The following is a 20,796-nucleotide window of genomic DNA, read 5'->3' as shown; positions in this document are numbered from 1 at the left end:
TTCACACAGAAGCCGGCAGTGCAGGACGGTCTGTGGGCTATGATTACAAAGTGAGTCAGGACTCTAGTCAGCAAGGCCAGGCCACTCGGTCCTCACTGGCACGCTGGGAGACAGGCGCTGTTACTGTCAGCACTCTGCAGGAGGGACAACACAGGCTTCTAGTTACACTACATCATGGAGACAACATAAGGCAGCTAACATGTCCTTGAAGTGTACACAAATGACAAGACAGGTTAGCAGAACCAGAGAGGACAGCAGCTGTAGCTTACCCTCTCCCAGCTCTCACCCCAAGCGCCCCCTGCTCACAGGTATGTGTGTGTACACACAATCTTCAGCTTCTCAAGAACTTGACTAATTAGTATTTAGAGTATTTATGTTAAATTTTCTTACATGGACTACATACATTTAAAAGCTAGCCCTTAGCTTGACTCATTAAGCTAATTGAATTACTAATTATAATTCTAATCTTTAAAAACCCTCAAATTATTTTGTCTTTTCTGTCTTGGTGCTTTGGTTGCTAAGCTATTGATGTGAGCTGGGCTGCAGCTCAGTTGGTAGAGCGCTAGCTAAGAAAGCATCAATTCCTAGATTTGAGCTCAGCACTGAATAAACTTGATCTGGTAGTGTATGTACACTTGTAATCCTATCACTTAGGAAGTAGAGGCAGGAGGTTCAAGGTTGTCCTTGGTTACACTGTAAGTTTGAGGCTAGTCTAGACTACATAAGACCCCAGCTCAAAAATCAAAGCATAACAAAAAACTTTATATTGATATACTTAATAAACTGACATCAATATACAGAATTAAGAAAATATCTAAATTTGCTTTTTTCCTTAAAAAATTTTTACATATTACTTTGATGTCTAAAGAAAGCACTTGGGGCTGGCGAGATGGCTCAGCGGGTGAGAGCACTGACTGCTCTTCCGAAGGTCCTGAGTTCAAATCCCAGCAACCACATGGTGGCTCACAACCACCCATAATGAGCTCTGACGCCCTCTTCTGGTACATCTGAAGACAGCTACAGTATACTTATGTATAATAATAAATAAATCTTTGGGCCAGAGCAATTGTGGCCGACCAGAGCGAGCAGGTTTGACCAGAGTGAGCAGAGATCCTAAAATTCAATTCCCAACAACCACATGAAGGCTTACAACCATCTGTGCAGCTACAGTGTATTCATATACATAAAAGAAATAGATCTTTTTAAAAGAAAAGCACATTACATTGAGAGACAGCAGAAATTTCTTACACATACTTAAAAAAAAAAAGCATCACTCCAGTTAATCTGTCCCCAACAAAACAATGTACTAGCAAAAAACAATAGTATATACAGAAATAAGGTCCCCAGGGGCATTATGCTTGATGCAATTTCAATATGTATGCGAGCTTTCACAGACTTACTTATAAAATTTAAATGGAGGTATTCTGATAGGACATTTTGTTTGGTAACTTACTAACAGAAACAGAGAGCAACATGAAAGTATAAGGCCTTCAGCATTAACCCTGAGAACCTGAGGGACCATGCTTCAGTGAGTAAAGAACAAACCGTAATGAGGAGCTGAGCTCAGATCCTGACTGCAGGGCTCCCTCACCCTTCTTAAAGGAACAGTGGTATGCCTGCAACCCCAATGCCAGGAGACAGAAGGACCCTAGAGTCCTTTGACCTCCAGAGGCATGGTGGTATCTGCACACATGCATGTACACAAACTGGAACACTCACAGCTTTACTACTTATGACTTGATAGACTACAATTCAAAGGAAGAAGTCAGACATGATAGGCCACTAAGCTGTTACTCCGAGGAGAGAGAGACTAGGCAGTGAGCATGCCTGGCTGATGGTCGAAGCTGATCTAGGAGAACCCATACAGAAACAGACCCCGAAACAACTTTGTGAAGAAGACAGGGATACAGGCCCCTTCTTTAGAGAAAAGATAACACTAAGAAACTATATTTGATAAAAATCCATCTTTTAAAACAACAACAACAAATGTTACAAGTCTCCTTACTATTAGAAAACTTATTTTCTGACAACACTGTCAGTAAAAGGACTGCTACCTTGAAAAACAGAAGCTATTCTACACTAAGAGCCATTCTGAACAACCATATAACAAAAAGCTACTGTTTCACACGTCCTGTTTCACACGTCCTGGGCAGTGACACAAAGGACTTCATCCTACCTGCACCACGGAGGAGTTGAGGTACTCTGCACACACCCCTAGGGGCTGCACCAGTGCTGAGACGGCCTGAGGGAAGACAGTGACAGTAAGACACACGTGAGGCAGCTTTGCACTTAAAATCAAGCAAGTCCCTTCCCATGTACTTGAGAATAACGTGAATGGTGACTTGATTGAGTCAGGAAGTAACAATGTCTAAATTCCTAAACAGCAAGACAACCCAACTTAAAACATTAGACATTAAAATCAGAATGTCAACAAAACTCCCCTAAAGATTGAATGAAATGATTCTAAAAAGTTAAGGCTTATTTGAAGAAAAAAAATGTTACTAAAATACACGAAAGAAAGCCCAAATAAATAGTGCAGACATTGTGTCCCTGAATGGGAAATAGCAATTATAAAAATGTCAATTCTCTACTCACTGACCTACATGCTTACTGCTACTCCAAACATGGCTTCAGTGGCTTTTTTTTTTTTTTTTTGCTGGACATGTTGATTCCATGCAGAGGAGTGAAAGATATCAAACTAAGCCAGAGGATTTTAGACAACAGTGACAGTGCTAACAGTAGTATGGCTAGTAATTAAAGATGGCTGTATTAGCCCAGAATCAGAGAATGCAACAGGTGTCAAAGAACAAATCCCACACTCAGGACTCTGAGATAAGACAAAACTAGTAAACACCAATGATAATGGAAACAAGAATTATTCAAAGAGGATCTTGTCTCAACTGGTTATTTATTTGAGAGAATTGTATTAGATCCCTGTTATACAATACATAAGTAAACTGAATAAATCAAGAGCCAATTTTTACAAATTATAAAAGCATAAAAAGAAACAAAATTGTAACCTTGAAGTGGGAAAATATTCCCTAAGTGAGTCTAAAAAATTTTAAGCCATGAAGGAAATTTTGTAATTTCTGATACCATGAACATAAACAGGGCTGGCAAGGTGGCTTAGCAGTAAAGGTCCCTGCTGCCAAACCTGATGATCTAAGCTCAACCCTCAAGACCCACCCACATGGTGGGAAGAGAAAAGCATTACCAACCTATTCTCTGACCTGCATGCACGTGCCACACACACTAACATAGAGATACACATATACTCACACAAAAATAGGTTTAGAATTAAAAGAATTCCTAAAAATTAATGATTTACTTGAAATTAATGATTTACTACTTGGAATCTAAAAAGTCAATTTACAGATGAAATGCCAATAGACAGTAATCACACGGAGAAATGCTCTAGCTCCCAGAATAGCAGAGCACTTCAAATTAATTCAGAAAATACCATTTTTGCCAATTATATTAGAAAAATCACAGATTAAAAGATATTTTAGCATTATCGGTCATACTGCAAAATGGGTTTGTAGGGTCCAGCTGGGCAGTATAGCTTTTTTTGGAAGGAGATTTAGTAGTCAACTGTAATTTTGAAACGTTTTAGTCTTTAATCCAGAAATCTTACTTGCTAAGAATTGATCCTTTACAAACACATCTACATGAAGACACATATATAAGGAACACTTTTCTGTAGTAGTAAAAACTACCAATCCAATGACAGTAGGTGCATCATGGTGCATACAGCCTCTGCACAAGTAGCCTGGAGTCACTAAGAGCATTAGTGTACTAACTGGGAACGATGCCCATGACATGCTAAAAGTACTACTGTGTACAGCTTGACAGCAGCTTGTTTTAGAGAAGTGAAGTGGGAGGAGAGACAGGAGTGAGAGAAGAGCAGGGGTAGGCGCGTGCATGGGGTCAACCAGTTTCATTCTTTAGTGCTGGTGAGAGTGTGATGATTTTTCCCAATACTTTTCAAGCTAAAAATTATGATATCAACAGTCTTATCATATGGCCTAAATTTATTCTGGGACACAGCTACCTTCTTAATTGGCCAGAAATCAGGCTCTTATCATGAAACTTTAATTATACTTGTTATGAAACCGAGGACCGAGGAGGCCACTCTCTCCTCACTGCACCCTTCCAGATCACCGTTGCCCACAAAGGCTATTCTGCAAAATGGTCTGACCTAAGGTTTTAAACTCCACAACACTTAATACCAAATAGAGAATAAACCTTAAGTACTATGTGTGCACCCTTCTCCTGTGTTCATTCATGTAGAGCAGAAATTGGGGGGGGGTTGTTCTTTGTTGTTTAAACACTAGAAAATTATTGAATGTTTTTACAGTCTTGAGAAATGAAGTTAATTTCTAATATTACTCATACCTAAACAGCCATTTGAGAGACAAATAAACTAGACAAACTGTCTCTGAAGAGATTTTTCTCTTTTCTTTTTCAAATCACTATTAACTTTCATTTCAATAAGCCATTTCCAATATACTTAATATGAATGATAATCCAACAGCATTAGTGACTCAGGCAGGGAGACAAAGCTTGCCACCGTATGGCAGCAAAAGCAGGTCACTGTATTACTACTTCATCAGTGTCTCTTCTGTCTTCTTCCAAAGAGGGACCAGGGGAGTCCATCAGTTGTTGTCCCACAGGAACTGCCCAAGTTTTAACACTTAGGGTTGGAATTTCAGCACAGAACTTCTGCTTCGGTCCAATTATGGCAAGCAGCATACCCCGGGGCTCTTATACAATGTATACCACACTTGGCTTTTTCTGTGGGTCCTGGTATCAAACTCAGGCTCTTATGCTTGCACAACAAGCACTCTACTGATGGAGCTTTCCCCAGACGTTTTACCTTTAACATTCACCAACCCAATAAAGTGCACTGCACACCAAGCACAGGGAATGGTTTGACTCACCCCAAGTTCTATATCTTCTGAATGGAGTTTGGCTTGGATTGCTGCAAATCCTCCTAATTCTCCAAACTGAAAAGAAAGCAGGCACGAGTTATTTTTTAAATGCTCCACAGTAATAATCTGAGCAAAGAATTAAAGCTAACATTCTCTTTGCCACTATGCTGAGAGATTGATCTTTGAAGCCCAGAATGCAATTCTAATGTGAACTGCAAGATGTGTTAAGGTGAACTAAGCTAAGCCTTGGTGTTCAGCTGTATATTACACACACAGGGAGGGAACTATGCAACACTTCTCCTCAGTGAGACATTCTTATCTGTGGTGGTTTGAATGAGAACTATCCTCCATAAGCTCATGGATTTGAACATTTGATCTCCAGTTGGTGGCATTGTCTGGAGAGGCTATGGAACTTTAGGAGGTGCAGCCTTCCAGAAGGTATATCTGTGGAAGCAGGTTTTGAAGTTTATGGCCTCATCTCACTTCCTGTGCTTGCTCTCTGGTATGTGTGTATGTGCACATCAGATGTAATTAGCCAGCTGCCTGCTCCTGCCTCCTGCTGCCATGCCATATGTACTCTGCCCCTGGATCTGTGAACCAAAATTAACTTTGTTTACACTGCTTTTGGTCATGGTATTTCATTATAGCAACAGAAAAATAACTAATACTTGATTATTTTCCATAGGTATCATTTGTTTAAAATAACCAACTACCAGAAGAGTCACACTAGAAATTGGGAATACTATATCAAAGCCAAATAAATAAAAGCGTATATATACCTTATTTACCAAGTCCACCACCCATCCATGAGGCTCCTGTAAGAAAATAAATCCAAAAATTAATATGGGACTAGAAAAGCCCCCCCATTGTTAACCTTCACATTTTTATTTCCTAAATGGGAAATCTGAAGGAAAAGCATTAAAATTTGAAACATACTTTGAAAGTCTTTCCCCTGATGTTTCTTAATGTAAACCTTGGACATTACATACAATTTTTCTTTCTTTCTTTCTTCCTTTCTTTCTCTCTTCCTTTACTTTTAAAATTTATTTATGTATGAGTACTCTCTCTCTCTCTCTCTCTCTCTCTCTCTCTCTCTATATATATATATATATATATATATATATATATATATATATATATATATATATGTGTGTGTGTGTGTGGTGCATGTCAGAAGAGGGCATCAGATTCCATTACAGATGGTTGTAAGCCACCATGTGGTTGCTGGGAATTGAACTCAGGACCTCTGGAAGAGCATCCAATACTCTTAACCACTGAGCCATCTCTCCAACCCCTACAGTATTATAATTTTTGAAGCATGTAAGTTAAGTTTAGATTTTCAAAGTCTTTGGCATTATAATTTTTGAAGCATACAAATCTAGACCTTTGTAGGATTGCCACATTTAGGAGCATTCATGCATTTAGGGGCAGCTGGAATTTGTTGTTTAAGTTCTCCAAGGAAAAGAATAACTCAAGTTAAATTCTCTAAGAAAGTTGTATTTTATTTATTATGTTTTTCCAAAACAGGATCTCAAGTAGCTCAGGCTAGCCTTGAATTTGTTACACAACTGAGACTAGCATTAAACTCCTCACTCTCCTGCTTTTACTTCCCAAGGGCTGGGGGTTGCAAGGGCACACCACCACTCAGGGCTGAAATGTTTATTTTAGAAATTAAAAATTATTCCCTAAAACGTAGACAAGGAGGAAGTCCGAGGTTAGAACTCACCTCCAGCCTTATGATCACTACCCTTAACCAGGCCTTACTGGCGCTCCCTTCTTTCTTCTGCTATGCACTCAGGGATTAGGGTTAGGTAGAAAGAGACAGCATACCCGCTCTCACAGAGCTCAGACTGCAGCAGCTAAAAGCTAACATACACAAGCAATTCGAATTATAAGTCAGTTGTAAAAACAAAAAGCAAAGGGTCCTTTAAAGAGTAGGAGGTTTCTCTACACGAAGTGGTGCTGTACAAGACAGAAGGCTAAAAGCAGAAGGCTGAAGCACTCAAGCCTATTTGGAGAAGGCACAAGAGTCTTCTAGGTGAAACGTTAAGAGAACTCTCTCTCCCTCAGGCTGCACTTGATGAGCTGAGGAGAATGGCACAGGTAAGAATGCAGACAGCAGTAAAGGCCAGGACAGCACGCAAGTGTCAAGGACAGGCAGTGTGGTTTTTACATTCTAAGAAGGTCCCTTGAAGTTCAGATGAGAATGCAATGGCCCGAGAGAGCAGAAGACTGGGAAGCTTTCGGGAACCAGTTAGAAGACTAATGCAGTGTACAAGATGGGACGGGAAGCTTTCCGAGAACCAGTTAGACGACTAATGCAGTATACAAGACAGGACAGGTGGTGTGTGGAACAGAACGGATGCAAACAGAGCGGACACTGGAGGCACTGCAGGGTTTTAAACCAAAGAGTCTGGTTATGGTTCGAATACAGGAACTAAGAAAACAGGTCAAGTTTGCCAACTCTGCTTTAGCTTGAGCACTGAGATAGACAGTGATGCTATTTATTCAATAGAAAAGAGGGGAGGCTGGCTGGCAATGGCAAGGCCCCAGCAGGCGTGTGAATCTTGAGAACTCTGTATGGCAACTAAGAAGAGAGGGTCATCTTCTTAACTCAGGCGTGCTCAGAGAAGGGCCTGAACTGCAAAGAGAAAGTTCTCATCACTAAGGTGACATTACAGTAATGAGAACGGAGGACACTCCTTAGAAAAAGTACAGTACAAAGAGAGGAAGGCCTGCACCAAAGCTGGGTAGCAGAAAGGACCCAGTAACATGGCAAGTAATCCCTGCAATCCCAACAGCTGGGAGGCAGGGGCAGGAAAAGGAGGAGTCCGAGGACAGCCTGGCTATACAGGACCCTGTCTCCAAAACAAAACACACAAAATACACATGTGTGTGTGTGTATGTGTGTGTGTGTGTTGAAGTTAAAGATTTAAATGTTAAGTACAAAACTAAATACAGGCCGGGTGTGGTGGCGCAACCACATGGTGGTTCATAACATCTATAAAGGGATCTGATGTCCCCTTCTGGTGTGCAGATAGACACACAGCAAAACACTCATACATAAAATAAAATAAACAACAACAAAATAAAAACAAATCTAAAAAAATGCAGTACAAAAAAACACTCAAGTCATTCAAAACTGGAAAGTTATCAAAGACAGTTTTTATACTGTACAGAATAATCATGAGCCAAGAACCATGTAATACTACACTTTTTGATAAAAGCAAGGAGTAAAGGAGTATTGTTATTTATTTCCCAAACCTAGAATAATGTCAGATAAACATCAAGCGGTTAAATCAAATGTGCTTCTGTTAAGGTGATGGTCCCGGTACCTAACAACTAAAACTGACTCATTTCAACTGTTTCTTAAAATCCAGTGTCTGTATCAGAGGACATTTAGATTATGCCCGTCTTGTGGGTATAACGCTACTGCCACATGGCAGACCTTCCATTATCATGACACTGGATCTGGAAATGTAGGAACAAAAGTTTCAGTGCTTGTGTGTTTGCAAGAAAAGTCTAGCTAGCACTGATGACTAGTTTCATTCTGGTTTTTTGGGTAGAATTAGTCTTTCAAGTAATTTCAAATGGTCTACTCTCTCAAATATCTCTAGGAAACTGGGACACCAATTAAACTGTGGCTCTGATAATCTAGTATGTAGGCCAGTGAAGCAATTTCTTTCACCAAATATAATTTCAGATAAAAAGATTCTTCATAACATTACTTAATAGCTATAGAAAAATAAATAATTCTTAAGAATTTTAATACATTTTAGGATATTCTATTAACCAGATGCAATATTTATCCTTTATCTCCAAATGATTTTAAGTCTTCTATGTAAATTATCAGTATTGAAGCACAGACAATCTATTTATGGATTTTTTTCAACATATTTATGGATCAAAAAGGTGAAAAAGAACTATTTACCTTTTGGAAAGTAGATACAGGTGAAATAGCAAACATATTTCCCTCTCCAAACACCTCTGCCCAATTCCTTTGAGACACTTTCATTCTGTTCTTAAAGTGGTATTCATTATCAGGATTGAAAGCCTAGATTCAAAGAGAACAGAGAAACGTCACCTACTTTTATAGCAACATATTAGCATTAGAAAAGAAGATAAAAAATACAGCCTTTGGTTCCTCCACTAGTGCAGCTGTTGCAGCACACTGGCAAAGCTCAGGCCTTAGCTAGTGAAGGAGCGAAGGACTGCCATGATGCTCCTCTGCCCTGCCAGTGTCCATGCCATGGCAGATAGAGCAGGTGGCCTGAGAGGCCTGACTTCAGGCAAAGCAATGCCAGCATCCCTGAGTGGCATCTTTCCACAGGTACAGCCAAATGACAGAGGTGGAGACAATGAAGCTGAGGAGAAAGACAAGAACTGGAGAAAAGGTGGAACTCTCTGTAAATATATTTAAGATGGTAATAATAAGAGAGTTACCAGGGAAAGCTACTGAAAATCTATTAAAACTAGAGAAGCATTTCTTCCAAACATGATGGTTGCTCTGCTTTAAACTAAAGGCAAGGATTCTAACAGCTAAGTTCATACTTCTCTGACAAAATGTTCATGTCATTAGTTACAAGTAGAAGAATAGCATATTATCTTCCACTAAATCAAAACAAAAAGAGTAGCGCTCATTTTCAAGATACTATACCATTGTAAGCACGCCTAGAAGACCAATGGGAATTGGATCCTGTTTCATCCTCTCTGCAACCAATTCTATTAGTAGCATCAACATGTTGTAGATTCCTTCATGAATTTCAGTACCCCACTTATGAACAGCACTTGATGTCAGGAGCTGCAAAAACAAGAGAATCTAGAGTATAACTTGGAAAACCACAAGAAACCTACAGTTTACCAAACAGATCTCCAACAGTCAAAAATGTACGACCAAAATACCCTTTGGATGCAGATGGTTTTAAGACTAGTAACTGTAACCCAGCTTCTTCATGTATCTCAAACTTTGAACTTTAATGTCTATAGAGCAAAGCAGTTTGTTTAAAAGCAATTTTTTTCAGGGACTCTCTAGGTAGTACTGGCTACTCTAGAACTCACTATATAGACCTGGCTAGCCTCAAAGTCACAGAACTTTGCTTCCTAAGTATTGGGATTAAAGACAAGAGAACCCATGCCTGGCATTAAAACAATTTTTATTTTGTTCTTCATTATTATTTCAGTAAACCAAGTAATATAAAGCAAACAGAAACTTGACATCTACTATGGAAACTACTGGTTCCTAACTGATGCGGCCTTCAATAAAGTTCTCAAGGTCTCAGAGACACTGTTCTTATTATACTACACAACAAAAGGATCTCTAGTGAGGCATGACTACTGCTCATCTCATTCAGATGTCACAAAGATCAAAAGATATAACAAACAAGGACATTTTACAAGTGGTAAGGTATTAATATATGTCACCAAGATAACATTGATCAGTAGCTCTGGAATCTAAGAACAAGAGGATGTGTTTCAAGGATATATATATATACATATATATATGTATATATGTATATATATATATATATTCAGTTTATATCATTCATATCTCAGAAGGACCATATCTTCTCATCTGTTCACTAATAAGAACTCTCAATATGAACAAATTTTATTAATACTTCCACTAATTTACAGTATCTTAATTTCCCTTTTTGGTATGTACAAAAGTAAAAGTTAACATTTTAAATGGTAAAGCAAATCTAAAACAGCTCAAAATAATAAGATATTAGAATCTATTTACTGTAAAATAAATATCAAATATAAAAATGGTCTATCTATTAGATTCATTAAAATAAAAGAAGTTGGAGGCTTCAACTCTTCAGTCTTAGGACACCTAATTCAAGACTAACTGACGGGTCAGAAAATGAGGACACAAAGCATCACACTTAAATCTTTAGGATGCTTTTTTGTTTAAATGGATGGTGTTTTCTTTTTTTATTGTTGTTGGTTTGGTTTTTTTAGTGTTTGTTTCTTGAGATTTGGTCTCAGCTCAGGCTAAGTCCAACTTCCAATTCAACTCCTTAGCTTCCCAATGCTGGAATTACAGTTGTGTGCCACTGAGCTAGTGAGCTAGGGAGCTAGTTCCACGTTTCTGGGCGATTTCCCTTTATAGGAAAAACAGTCTGCACTGAAAACTTACTTTGGTCGCACTGAGGACTGTGGACAAACCCAGATCTCAGTAGTTGTAGAAAGGAACGTTGGTTCTACATTTTCTTTTCTCTGTTTTTTTCCCTCTGAGACAGGGTTTCTCTGGGTAACCCTGGCTGTCCTGGAACTCTTTGTAGACCAGGCTGGCCTTGAACTCTGAGATTTGCCCACCTCTACCTCCCAAGTGCTGGGACTGAAGGTGTGCATCACCAGTTCTACATTTTTAAAACATCGATCAGTTCAGCACTGTTAGCTCAAATGAGAAAAAACTCCAAAGACTACATTTATATAAAATGGCAAGGTACTATTTTTTGTGGCAACAGTGACTGTATATTGCTCCTATACCTAAAAATTACACATTAAATGAAGCATTGATTATGAAGCTTCATGTGATCTCAACAATAAAATGCACCACTCTGCTCTCATCTCATTAGTTCGCTCTCACTTTGAACATCAAGTTCTACCTTGTAGAAGAGATGGGAGACAGGCAGCACCTTTTGTAGAGATGGGCTTAAGGGTTAAACATAAGCACGAGTTGGAGCTGGCTTGGATTACTTCTGCTGCAGAATAAACAAGTCAGCTGGAAGGTCAAAGCAAAGAGCAACCGTAACAACAAAGCCCTTCCCTGCACTTTCTCTATGCTTTTAGAACCGACATCTAGAAAGGCTGGAGGAGGTGGAAAGAGGAGCCTAACACTAGGAAGCACTTACAGAAAGCAGCACCAAATAGACTGAACACTGCCAGTTTGTGGAGGCCACGCCTAAAGGCACACCCAAGCCTGCTGGTCTAACTTAATCAAAGAAAGCAAGCCGAATTTTGAGAGTGGAAAGTCTTCTTCATAGTTCTAAACCCTGAGGAACTTTAACTTTCGGCAATTCATAAAACTCAGCCTATCTGTGCGCATGGTTTTTAGAGAAAAGCAAGCAACCAGAACCTGACTGCAGTTATCAGGTAAGGGCACAATATGAAACGGTCCTTCCAAGCAGCTCTGTCAGATACTCACTACAGAGCTTTCTGGATCGGGAGCCTCTCAACCTAAGGGCTGTTTTCTTTTCTTGCTTAGAGATTTGTTTAAAGTTTTATTTATGTGCACGTGTATGTCTGTGTGTTCCTATTCACATGTGTGTGAGTGCCAGAAGAGGGTGCCATGTCCCCTGGAGCTAGACTTACAAGTATTTGTCTGACACAGGTGCTAGGAACCAGACTCTGGTCCTCTTCAAGAGCAGCAAGTGTACTTAACAGCTGAGCAATCTCTTGCCCCCTACAGGTTGTTTTTTAAACTATTAAGTTGTTTCCCATGACTAAATAAACATGCATTTCCTTCTCTGTACATCTATGTTCATACTATGACACATGTCAGTATACGCTACAGAACGTCTGCTACTTCTAAAGCTATTAAGAGCACTTTCTATTTAAAATTATAAATTGGTGAACAAGTTCGTCTAAAGGACAGACCTTGATTCTAAATAATTTCTACCTAAATGACAACTTAGAGAGATTTATCCCCTTTTTTCAAAGATTAAACCATTTTGTTTCTCAAATTAATTTTGTTATTGCTTAGGACTTGAATCAAGGGATAGTATACTAAAGTGCAAATAGGAATAACCATTTACAAATAGATCATTTGTGTCACTAAGTTTTAAGATAAATACAAATATCATCCATCTGTAGGTCTAGTGACTTAATCTGCATATGGAACAAAAATGAATGCAAAACCTCTAAGTACAAGACTGTGGGACACTCACTCCAGCTAAGTCCACTGAACACTTGGCTTTTTGCCAGGGAAATAGCAATGTCTGTGACATAGCCCTTTCTCTTGTGAGGAAAAAGACTCAGATCCTGAAAAGAGAGTCAGGCTGAGTCAGACTGCTTTTGGAAAGCCAAGTCCATGGTGTCCTAGTTGAAGAAAATGGCTGTCTAAGAGAAGTAACCAGAATGAGGAGCAAGCCTATTACTCTGGCTTTGACAAAAGATGTCCTCATCCATGTCATGTTTTTCAGGAAGAACAAACTTTTAATAGTTTAAAATGTTTCTGCCTTAGTAAAGCAATAAGCATAATGATCCCTGAGCCTTAGGTGCAAGATTTGTGTTGCAGATATGTAGGTTGAAACTGGCCTCCATAATACTGCATTTTGATTGGTTTTCTGTTATGGTCTTCATTTGATGCAAAGAGACATTTCCATGATGATCTGATAAAAACAGACTAAGCAAGTTGTAGTTGTATATTTAGGACTATCTATCTATCTATCTATCCACTCACACACACATATATGCATATAGCAACAATTAAAGGAAAAAGAGGCCATGAATTTGAAAGAAATTAAGGGAGAGAATACATGGAAGGTTTGGAGGGAAGAAAGAAGGGAAATGATAATTATATTATAATCTCAAAAAATTAAAATTCAAAACAAAAAACAATTAACATGAAGTGGCTCTGACTCGGGTAATGAACACTAACTTACTAAGTGTCACACCTTTAGTTTATTGAGGTATACAATCCCCTAGTATAAATTAGTCTATTCTTAAGCTATTAAATATTAGGAAGTAAGAGTCATATTTACCAAGTGTAAACACTTACATGTAATGGAAGTAAGTTATTGCTGTTTCAAATTCAGAGCTTATTTCATATTAGAGAAATTTTCAGTTGAGCAAGATTCATGAACTGATTGCATAGATGTTTACATATGCATAAATTCCTAAAACTAAAACTAAAAGGTCACTACTTTTGCCCTTACCAGCAATCAAATCAACACACTTCCTTACCTTCTTAAATGCTTCAGGCATACACCGCTCCATAAATCTTTTGCAATTCTCATCTGACTCTGAAAGACCTTGGTTAAACAAATAAGAGCATATAAGTGCTTTTTGTAGACATTGTATATTTATTCTAAATTAATACATATAGACCTTTATCTCAAAACTTTGATTCTTAAGCAATTATTAAAAGCAGGCATCCTGCTGTCATGGTATGCTGAGAAATAATGAAAGCATCCAAGCACACACGAGTTAGACTGAAATGCAGTGGTACGACTCCATGTCACAGCAGCTTCCATGATCTGATAAAACTCCAGAAGCTGCTTAGTAGCCACTAACTGCCTCAACAGCCATTTATAAAAGTACAAATATTTGAAACATGCCCAAATCACTCTTTTTTCCTAAAGTATACAAATGAACTCTGTGTAAATAAAACAAAAGAACTAAGCCTAGCACCACACAAACATCGAGTAATGAATGCTAGGAGAATGGAAGAACCTACTGTCAAAGAATGCATGGCTTCTTCAGGCTACTGTCTCCACTTGCTGACTGTGGAGCTGGGTAATGCATGGATGGAGGTTGGAGGGCAGCCTTCAGGAACAGAAGGCTCCTTCCACTCCACAATCTAGGCCTCAGCATTACCACTCAGTCATTAGGCTTGGAGGCAAGGGCATTTACTACTGAGACAACTCACTGGGTCCAGAATGCTTTCATCTCTTAAACTTAGTAATGGATTTTTATCATCGGGAACATTGATAAACAATTCCATTTTCCAGAATTCCTGCCTAGTATCCTAACAGGCTCTTAATAATTGCCAGTGTTGGGAAATCAATACTAAATGCCCCATAAATGTCTGCTGAGATTAAATTTAGGCCTGTCAAAATATTTTTGATGCATCTTACTTTTAATCATGATAGTAAATTGCATTCCTCCCATCCCCGTCACTCCTTCCTTCTCTCTCTCAGGGCCCTGGCCTCACGGATGCTAGGGAAGTGCACTGCGACACTCTTCCTATTCTGAAGAGCCCTGAATTGAGCCCAAATATGAAGTGCTTGAATCTGCTAGGGGAAAAGTTAATTTTCATCTCTACAAAGCTTTTCAATTATGCTATAAGTAATTTTATGCTCTACTAAAAATGAAAACAGCTGATTTAGTCAAAGCTTTTACCATCCCACAGGGAATGACAAAGACTGAGAAAATAAATGGTGTGACCAAAATCAGACAATAATTTGTGTTTGACCAACAATGAAACTTCATGTCCTACAACAAACACCTGCGATATGGAAACTTACCAAGTCTTGCTAAGTAGGTAGAAGCCAGCAGACATTTGCCTAGCGATTCTTCTCGCTTGTAAGGAATAGACCAATGATCAGTCAAAACACGGCTTTCCAGCTCATACAAATTTGTTGTAGGAAATTCAATTCCTTCTCCTGAGCAATTTCCATTTTCATCATTCTTCTGAGAAAAAAAAAAAGAGAGATAAGCATTTAAAAAACCACTCCAATTAGTGAGCCCTGTCAAATACTTAGACTTTAACATAGAGCAGATACTTAATCAATGGTAGTTATGTATACCAATAGTGTGAATTCATCTTTCTCAAAAACTACAACTACACCAAACTACAGAAATTCTCAACTTACCATTCTGATATCCCCACTCCCTCTCAAAGGTTATCCTTCTCTTGAATTCTCACTTTCTCTTTGTAAAATATTAAAACTATGTCACTGTCAGTCACGCTACTCTTTCTCTCTCTAACTATGAGGATGAGCTTGAAGGAGACATGTAACCTGCTGCTTTTATCTCCCCACCACTGATGAGAATTACTGATGATACCCGATCGGGATCCCAGAGTCCTTACTCCCCCAAAGGCTGCTGTTATGCCCACAACTGAACTTTACACAGCTTTAAACCAACCACCATGCTTCAAACTTTTCCCAAAACTTCTCAGGAATATTTGATCTTCTGCCTGACACTTCTCTTAAAAAGCTAGGTTTTTCTTCCTTTGCCCATGCCTACCTGAAGGTCTGGTTTTTCCTTCTCTACACCCTCTCCTTTATCAAGCCTCTTCTCTGTTCCAGTCATTCTCTTTATATTCATCTGTTCTCCATATCTCCACTATGACCCATAGACAATTTTGATAAACATCTTTTGATTTGTAAAGGTGTGTGTGTGTGTGTGTGTGTGTGTGTGTGTATTATGTACATGTGGGTGCCCAATGATGGCATAAAAGAACACTGGATTCCCCTGAAGTTAACAGGCTGTCAGCATTCCCAATGTGGGTGGTAGGAACTAAACTCTGGTCCTCTGCAAGGCAGCAAGTACTCTTGAACATCTGAGCTATCTCACTAGCCTCAGATGATCCATAAATTTCTATCTCAGCATTCATCTCTCTTCTGACCTACAGGCTCACAAATAGTCTTCTTTAATATCTTTTCCATTCAATATGTGTTCCAAAACCAAGGCCATGTGCTTCTCCTTATTCCAGTCCACTTCTCCTGTCTTTCCTGCTCGCAAATCGCCCATTTGTTGGGGAGTAAATCAGAAACCAGGAGAGCATACTTAACACTTTGTTTTCTTATGCCTCAAGAGCTCATCATTCCGCCTAAATTCCTTCACTCCTCTCAACTCCGTGTACTTCTGTCTCCACAGCCACCTCCTAACCCACTTTATTCCTGGATTGTTTTACATGCTTCCTAACTGGTAGGGGTGGGGTGGAGAAAGAGGCCACCTCAGACAGCCCTCTACACTGATCTTAAAAAGCACAAATCTAATACTTAATGTCCTTAAAAGCAGTTTTAAAATGTTCACCAAGGCCTTGTGGATGACCTATCTTCTGTCTCCCTCTCCAGCTTTCTGTACTCTTGTTTCTCTAAGATCTACTAGCTTCCTGAGAGGCACAACACACTAATACTTATGAATTACCACTTTGCTACTCTCATAATCAAAAACCTTACTTCCCTTGGCCCTCAAGTAAGTGGGGCTCTGTGTGTCCAGGTTGATGTCTAAGCCTAAGCCATGAAAAGGGAATATTGCCTCCTGGCTCTTTGAAATAGTGCCCTGGACTCTTTTATCACCCAGATACTATGTACTGAAGAAGTCCAGGATAACTAAGAGGCCACCTACATACACCCTGTCCAACAGCTTTATTTGGGCACCACCAGAGCCAAGCCCTGAAAGCCAGGGAAAGAAGGTCCAGATCCCAGACTCTAGCCATTACCTTCAGTTGTAAGTGTTCCAGCTGAAGCCCCAGATGTCCCGGGCAGGGACAAACTGTTTCATGGGGAGAAGTCTAAGGCTGTTTCCTGCAGAACCAATGGGTGTAATGCTGCTGTATACTACATATCCTAACTCACCTTTGCCTGCCTTAGCCTCCTTGAAGATTGTCTAAATCAGGCAAATTTCATACAGAAACTTATTCTTGCCATCCTGAAGTACTCCCTCGAGGGATAGCATTTAATCACAAATGTAACTGGACATTTGTTCATGGTTTTTTGTTTGTTTGATTTTTGAGACAGGGGCTCAGTAGGTACCTCTGGCTGTCTTTGAACTCACAGAGATCCACCTGCCTCTGCCTCCCAAGTGCTAGGATGAAAGGTGTGTACCACCATACCAGGCTTACTTATGATTCATGTTTACCTCTCACAAGACCAGGGTCCATAATGACACAAACCGTATTTACTTTACATCACCTTTTATCTCCACAGCAAGTGCCTAAGTCCAAGTCAGTCCACAGTAAACACTGTCAAATGGGAATCAGCCCGTGCAAAGATACAACTCTCAACGGGCTGGGAAAGACAAGCCTTTAGTTTTCACCATGCTAACTTAGAAGGAAAGCAAACGGAACCCCGACTGGTCAAAACCTTTGAGTTGTTTAAAATATAATTCCAATCATGCCATAATTCACCCATGACAATAAGAAAACCATTCCATAAAACACTGTAACTTCAATAAAGAAAAAAATCCACTATTATAAGACAGAAATGATAAAGCACAAAAAATTAATTTCAATTCCATATCAATGGAACTTTTTCTTTTTTTTTTTTTTCTTTTTTTTGGTTTTTCGAGACAGCGTTTCTCTGTGTAGCCCTGGCTGTCCTGGAACTCACTCTGTAGACCCGGCTGGCCTTGAACTCAGAAATCCACCTGCTTCTGCTTCCAAGTGCTGGGATTAAAGGCGTGTGCCACCACCACCTGGCCTCAATGGAACTTTTTCAAATATGCATCAAAACTCATAATTTAACACCACAAAGTTATATCCATCAGAGAAATATTTTCCCCAAAGGATAAAACATGGATATGTTATAATATGAATACATTTAAAAATGTTATCCTAAATCAAAAATGTCTGACACATTAGTCCACATACTGTATCATGCTACTTCTGTGAAATGTCTGCAAGAAGCAAATCCCCAGCCACATGGGACAGGTTAATGGTTGGCAGCTCTTGAGGAGTCAGAAAGGGAATAACTGATAATGGCTACTAAGGACATGATGTTTCTCTTTTAGGTGACAAAAATATTCTGAAGTGAAGTGGTTATGATGGTACACACAACCCTGTGCACAAATACTTTATGACATGTGAATTCTATCTCAATAAAATCATTAGGAGAATTAACACATTAAGGGTAGTGATTACAGTCCCTTAGCAAGAATTTGAAAACAGAGTAGAACTTTATGATCTGTAATAAGATATAATGCCTGTGGCCAGTAAGACAGTTTTCAAACAATTTAAAAATAGTGATGGGTCTGACAGGTAAAAAGAGCCTGCTAAGTAGTTAGTTCCTTAGTGTGGAATAAGGACAGCTGGGATGCACATGATCAAGACATACTACATAAGGATGAAACTGTCAAAGGTAGTCCTCTTTTTAAAAAAGGAGGGAAAAGCTATGTGATGCACAGTGTAGGCAGCGCTAGGTTGTGTGGAGCTGCAGCCAACAGAGACGGGGACTTCTGAGGCAGGAAACAGAGCAGTGTGAGGTCATGTGCAGGCAGGCTGGCCTAGTTAGTACTCTGAGTCAGCATTGTGTGGTGGGCCTGATCTTGGCAAAAACTATATATTAAGCAAAGGAAAACAAATAAACAAACAAACAAACACCGCACACAGGAGCTTGGGACTGTCCTACTGTGACATAGTTTCAGCAGACATAGCACATGGAAGGCATTTAAGAAAAACTCAAGGATGTAATATATTATTTTCTTATTAGACATGAAAAGGCATCAAATCTAAACAAATCTAAATGATAAAAGTAACCATTAATGATCATTCATTCTATGTTGATTAGAAATAGTTTACTGACGAGGTGCTTAATACTAGAGAACAGACACATAGGCTCCTTCTCTAAGGAGGATGGTCTAGAGAGGAGAAAGTGACAAAAGGTGGCGAGAGGTAAGCAGCAAGAATCCAGGATCTCCACGCAGAGACACAGAGCACATTCAAACCAGGACTGCTTAATTTTCAAATAGCAATATCTCAGTGTTTCCAGCTTTATATGTGACAAGAAGGAACTCCTTTATTTTTTACTATTAATTTCACTTAAAACTGAAAATTATTTACTTTTAAAAGTATAGCTTACAATGCTTAATGAATGCAGCACTTGTTACAGTTGCACAGTTCTGAACTAAGGCAGAGGAGAAATGAGCCTACCAACAACAGAATGACCTCTTCAACTGACAAACCATTAATGATATTAAATCTGTATTCAGTTATCAAGGAGAACACAATGCAGATAAGCCCACGTATAAATTACAAATGTGCTTCTAAATTAGTCAGTTCTAAAATAAAATCAGTGATTAATGTTGTATACATATACATCTTAAGCTATTTCCTAAATATGCAATTACTTTATTACTATACATACTATAGATATGAAAATATAAACGAGGTCTAGCTGGGCGGTGGTGGCACACGCCTTTAATCCCAGCACTTGAGAGGCAGAGGCAGGCGGATTTCTGAGTTCGAGGCCAGCCTGGTCTACAAAGTGAGTTCCAGGACTGCCAGAGCTATACAGAGAAACCCTGTCTCAAAAAACCAAAAAAAAAAAAAAAAACCAAAAAACAAAACAAACAAACAAAAAACGAGGTCTAGTTCCTGTATCTGGTAGAATCTGAACATTGAGTCAATTTAAAAAATTATAACTGTAACTTCATCTGTTTGCAAACTATGCAGGCTAAGGCACATTATTTTCTCAAGTTGCCACTGTGGCGTATGACTCTACTGCCCCAGGGGATTAGCATATGAATTCTAGAAGAAATGTGTTAGCTGGGCGGTAGTAGTGCATGCCTTTAATCGCAGCACTTGGGAGGCAGAGGCAGGCAGATTTCTGAGTTTGAGGCCAGCCTGGTCTACAGAGGGGGTTCCAGGACAGCCAGGGCTACCCTGTCTCGAAAGAGATGTGTCTCTGCCTAACTTCTTTTTATGCTATAAATTGCAATTAGCAATGGCCATTTGAGTTGCAGTTCATTATCTACAAACTAGCATGTTTGAAAAAGGCAAAGGAAGCAACTTAAATTGAGACAACATCTTAACTGAGGGCGGAGTTTTAAAAATTACTGGACATTTACAAATAAGCTTTTAAATTAATGTTATGACCTTAGTTTTTATTTAGGAAACCATCCTAGTGGAGTTAAAAATGACACAACACGCCGGATGGTGGTGGCGCACGCTTTTAATCCCAGCACTTGGGAGGCAGAGGCAGGCAGATTTCTGAGTTTGAGGCTAGCCTGGTCTACAGAGTGAGTTCCAGGACAGCCAGGGCTACTCAGAGAAACCCTGTCTCGAAAAGCCAAAAAAAAAAAAAAAAAAAAAAAAAAAACAGACACGACACACTGCTCCTTCGTACAGGGTACACTATGAGAAGTTAATACCCTTTGTTAAAAGAAAGAAGCAAAATCTAGTAAACAGATAAGCTTCCATATGCCAATCTACTGAACTCACACACATAAAAAGAGTATTTGACTTAGTGGG

The 20,796-nt window shown here is 39.2% G+C and overlaps 1 protein-coding gene across 1 annotated transcript in view; it reads right to left on the bottom strand.

Moving 5' to 3' along the window:
* The window catches only part of Usp24 (ubiquitin specific peptidase 24), a 133,297-nt gene that overhangs the window by 84,482 nt on the left and 28,019 nt on the right, over nt 1-20,796 (bottom strand). The window contains exons 2-8 of the mRNA XM_031378039.1: nt 15,125-15,290; nt 13,842-13,909; nt 9,589-9,732; nt 8,863-8,985; nt 5,711-5,746; nt 4,941-5,006; nt 2,177-2,242 (exon numbers count right to left, since the gene is read on the bottom strand). Coding sequence (XP_031233899.1) covers nt 2,177-2,242; nt 4,941-5,006; nt 5,711-5,746; nt 8,863-8,985; nt 9,589-9,732; nt 13,842-13,909; nt 15,125-15,290 — 669 coding nt within the window. The remainder of the gene's footprint in view (nt 1-2,176; nt 2,243-4,940; nt 5,007-5,710; nt 5,747-8,862; nt 8,986-9,588; nt 9,733-13,841; nt 13,910-15,124; nt 15,291-20,796) is intronic.

The sequence above is a fragment of the Mastomys coucha genome, unplaced genomic scaffold (assembly GCF_008632895.1).
Source record: "Mastomys coucha isolate ucsf_1 unplaced genomic scaffold, UCSF_Mcou_1 pScaffold18, whole genome shotgun sequence".
NCBI classification, from domain to species: Eukaryota; Metazoa; Chordata; class Mammalia; order Rodentia; family Muridae; genus Mastomys; species Mastomys coucha.
Note: the sequence above shows the minus strand (reverse complement) of the source record. Positions and strands in the feature narration are given on the sequence as shown.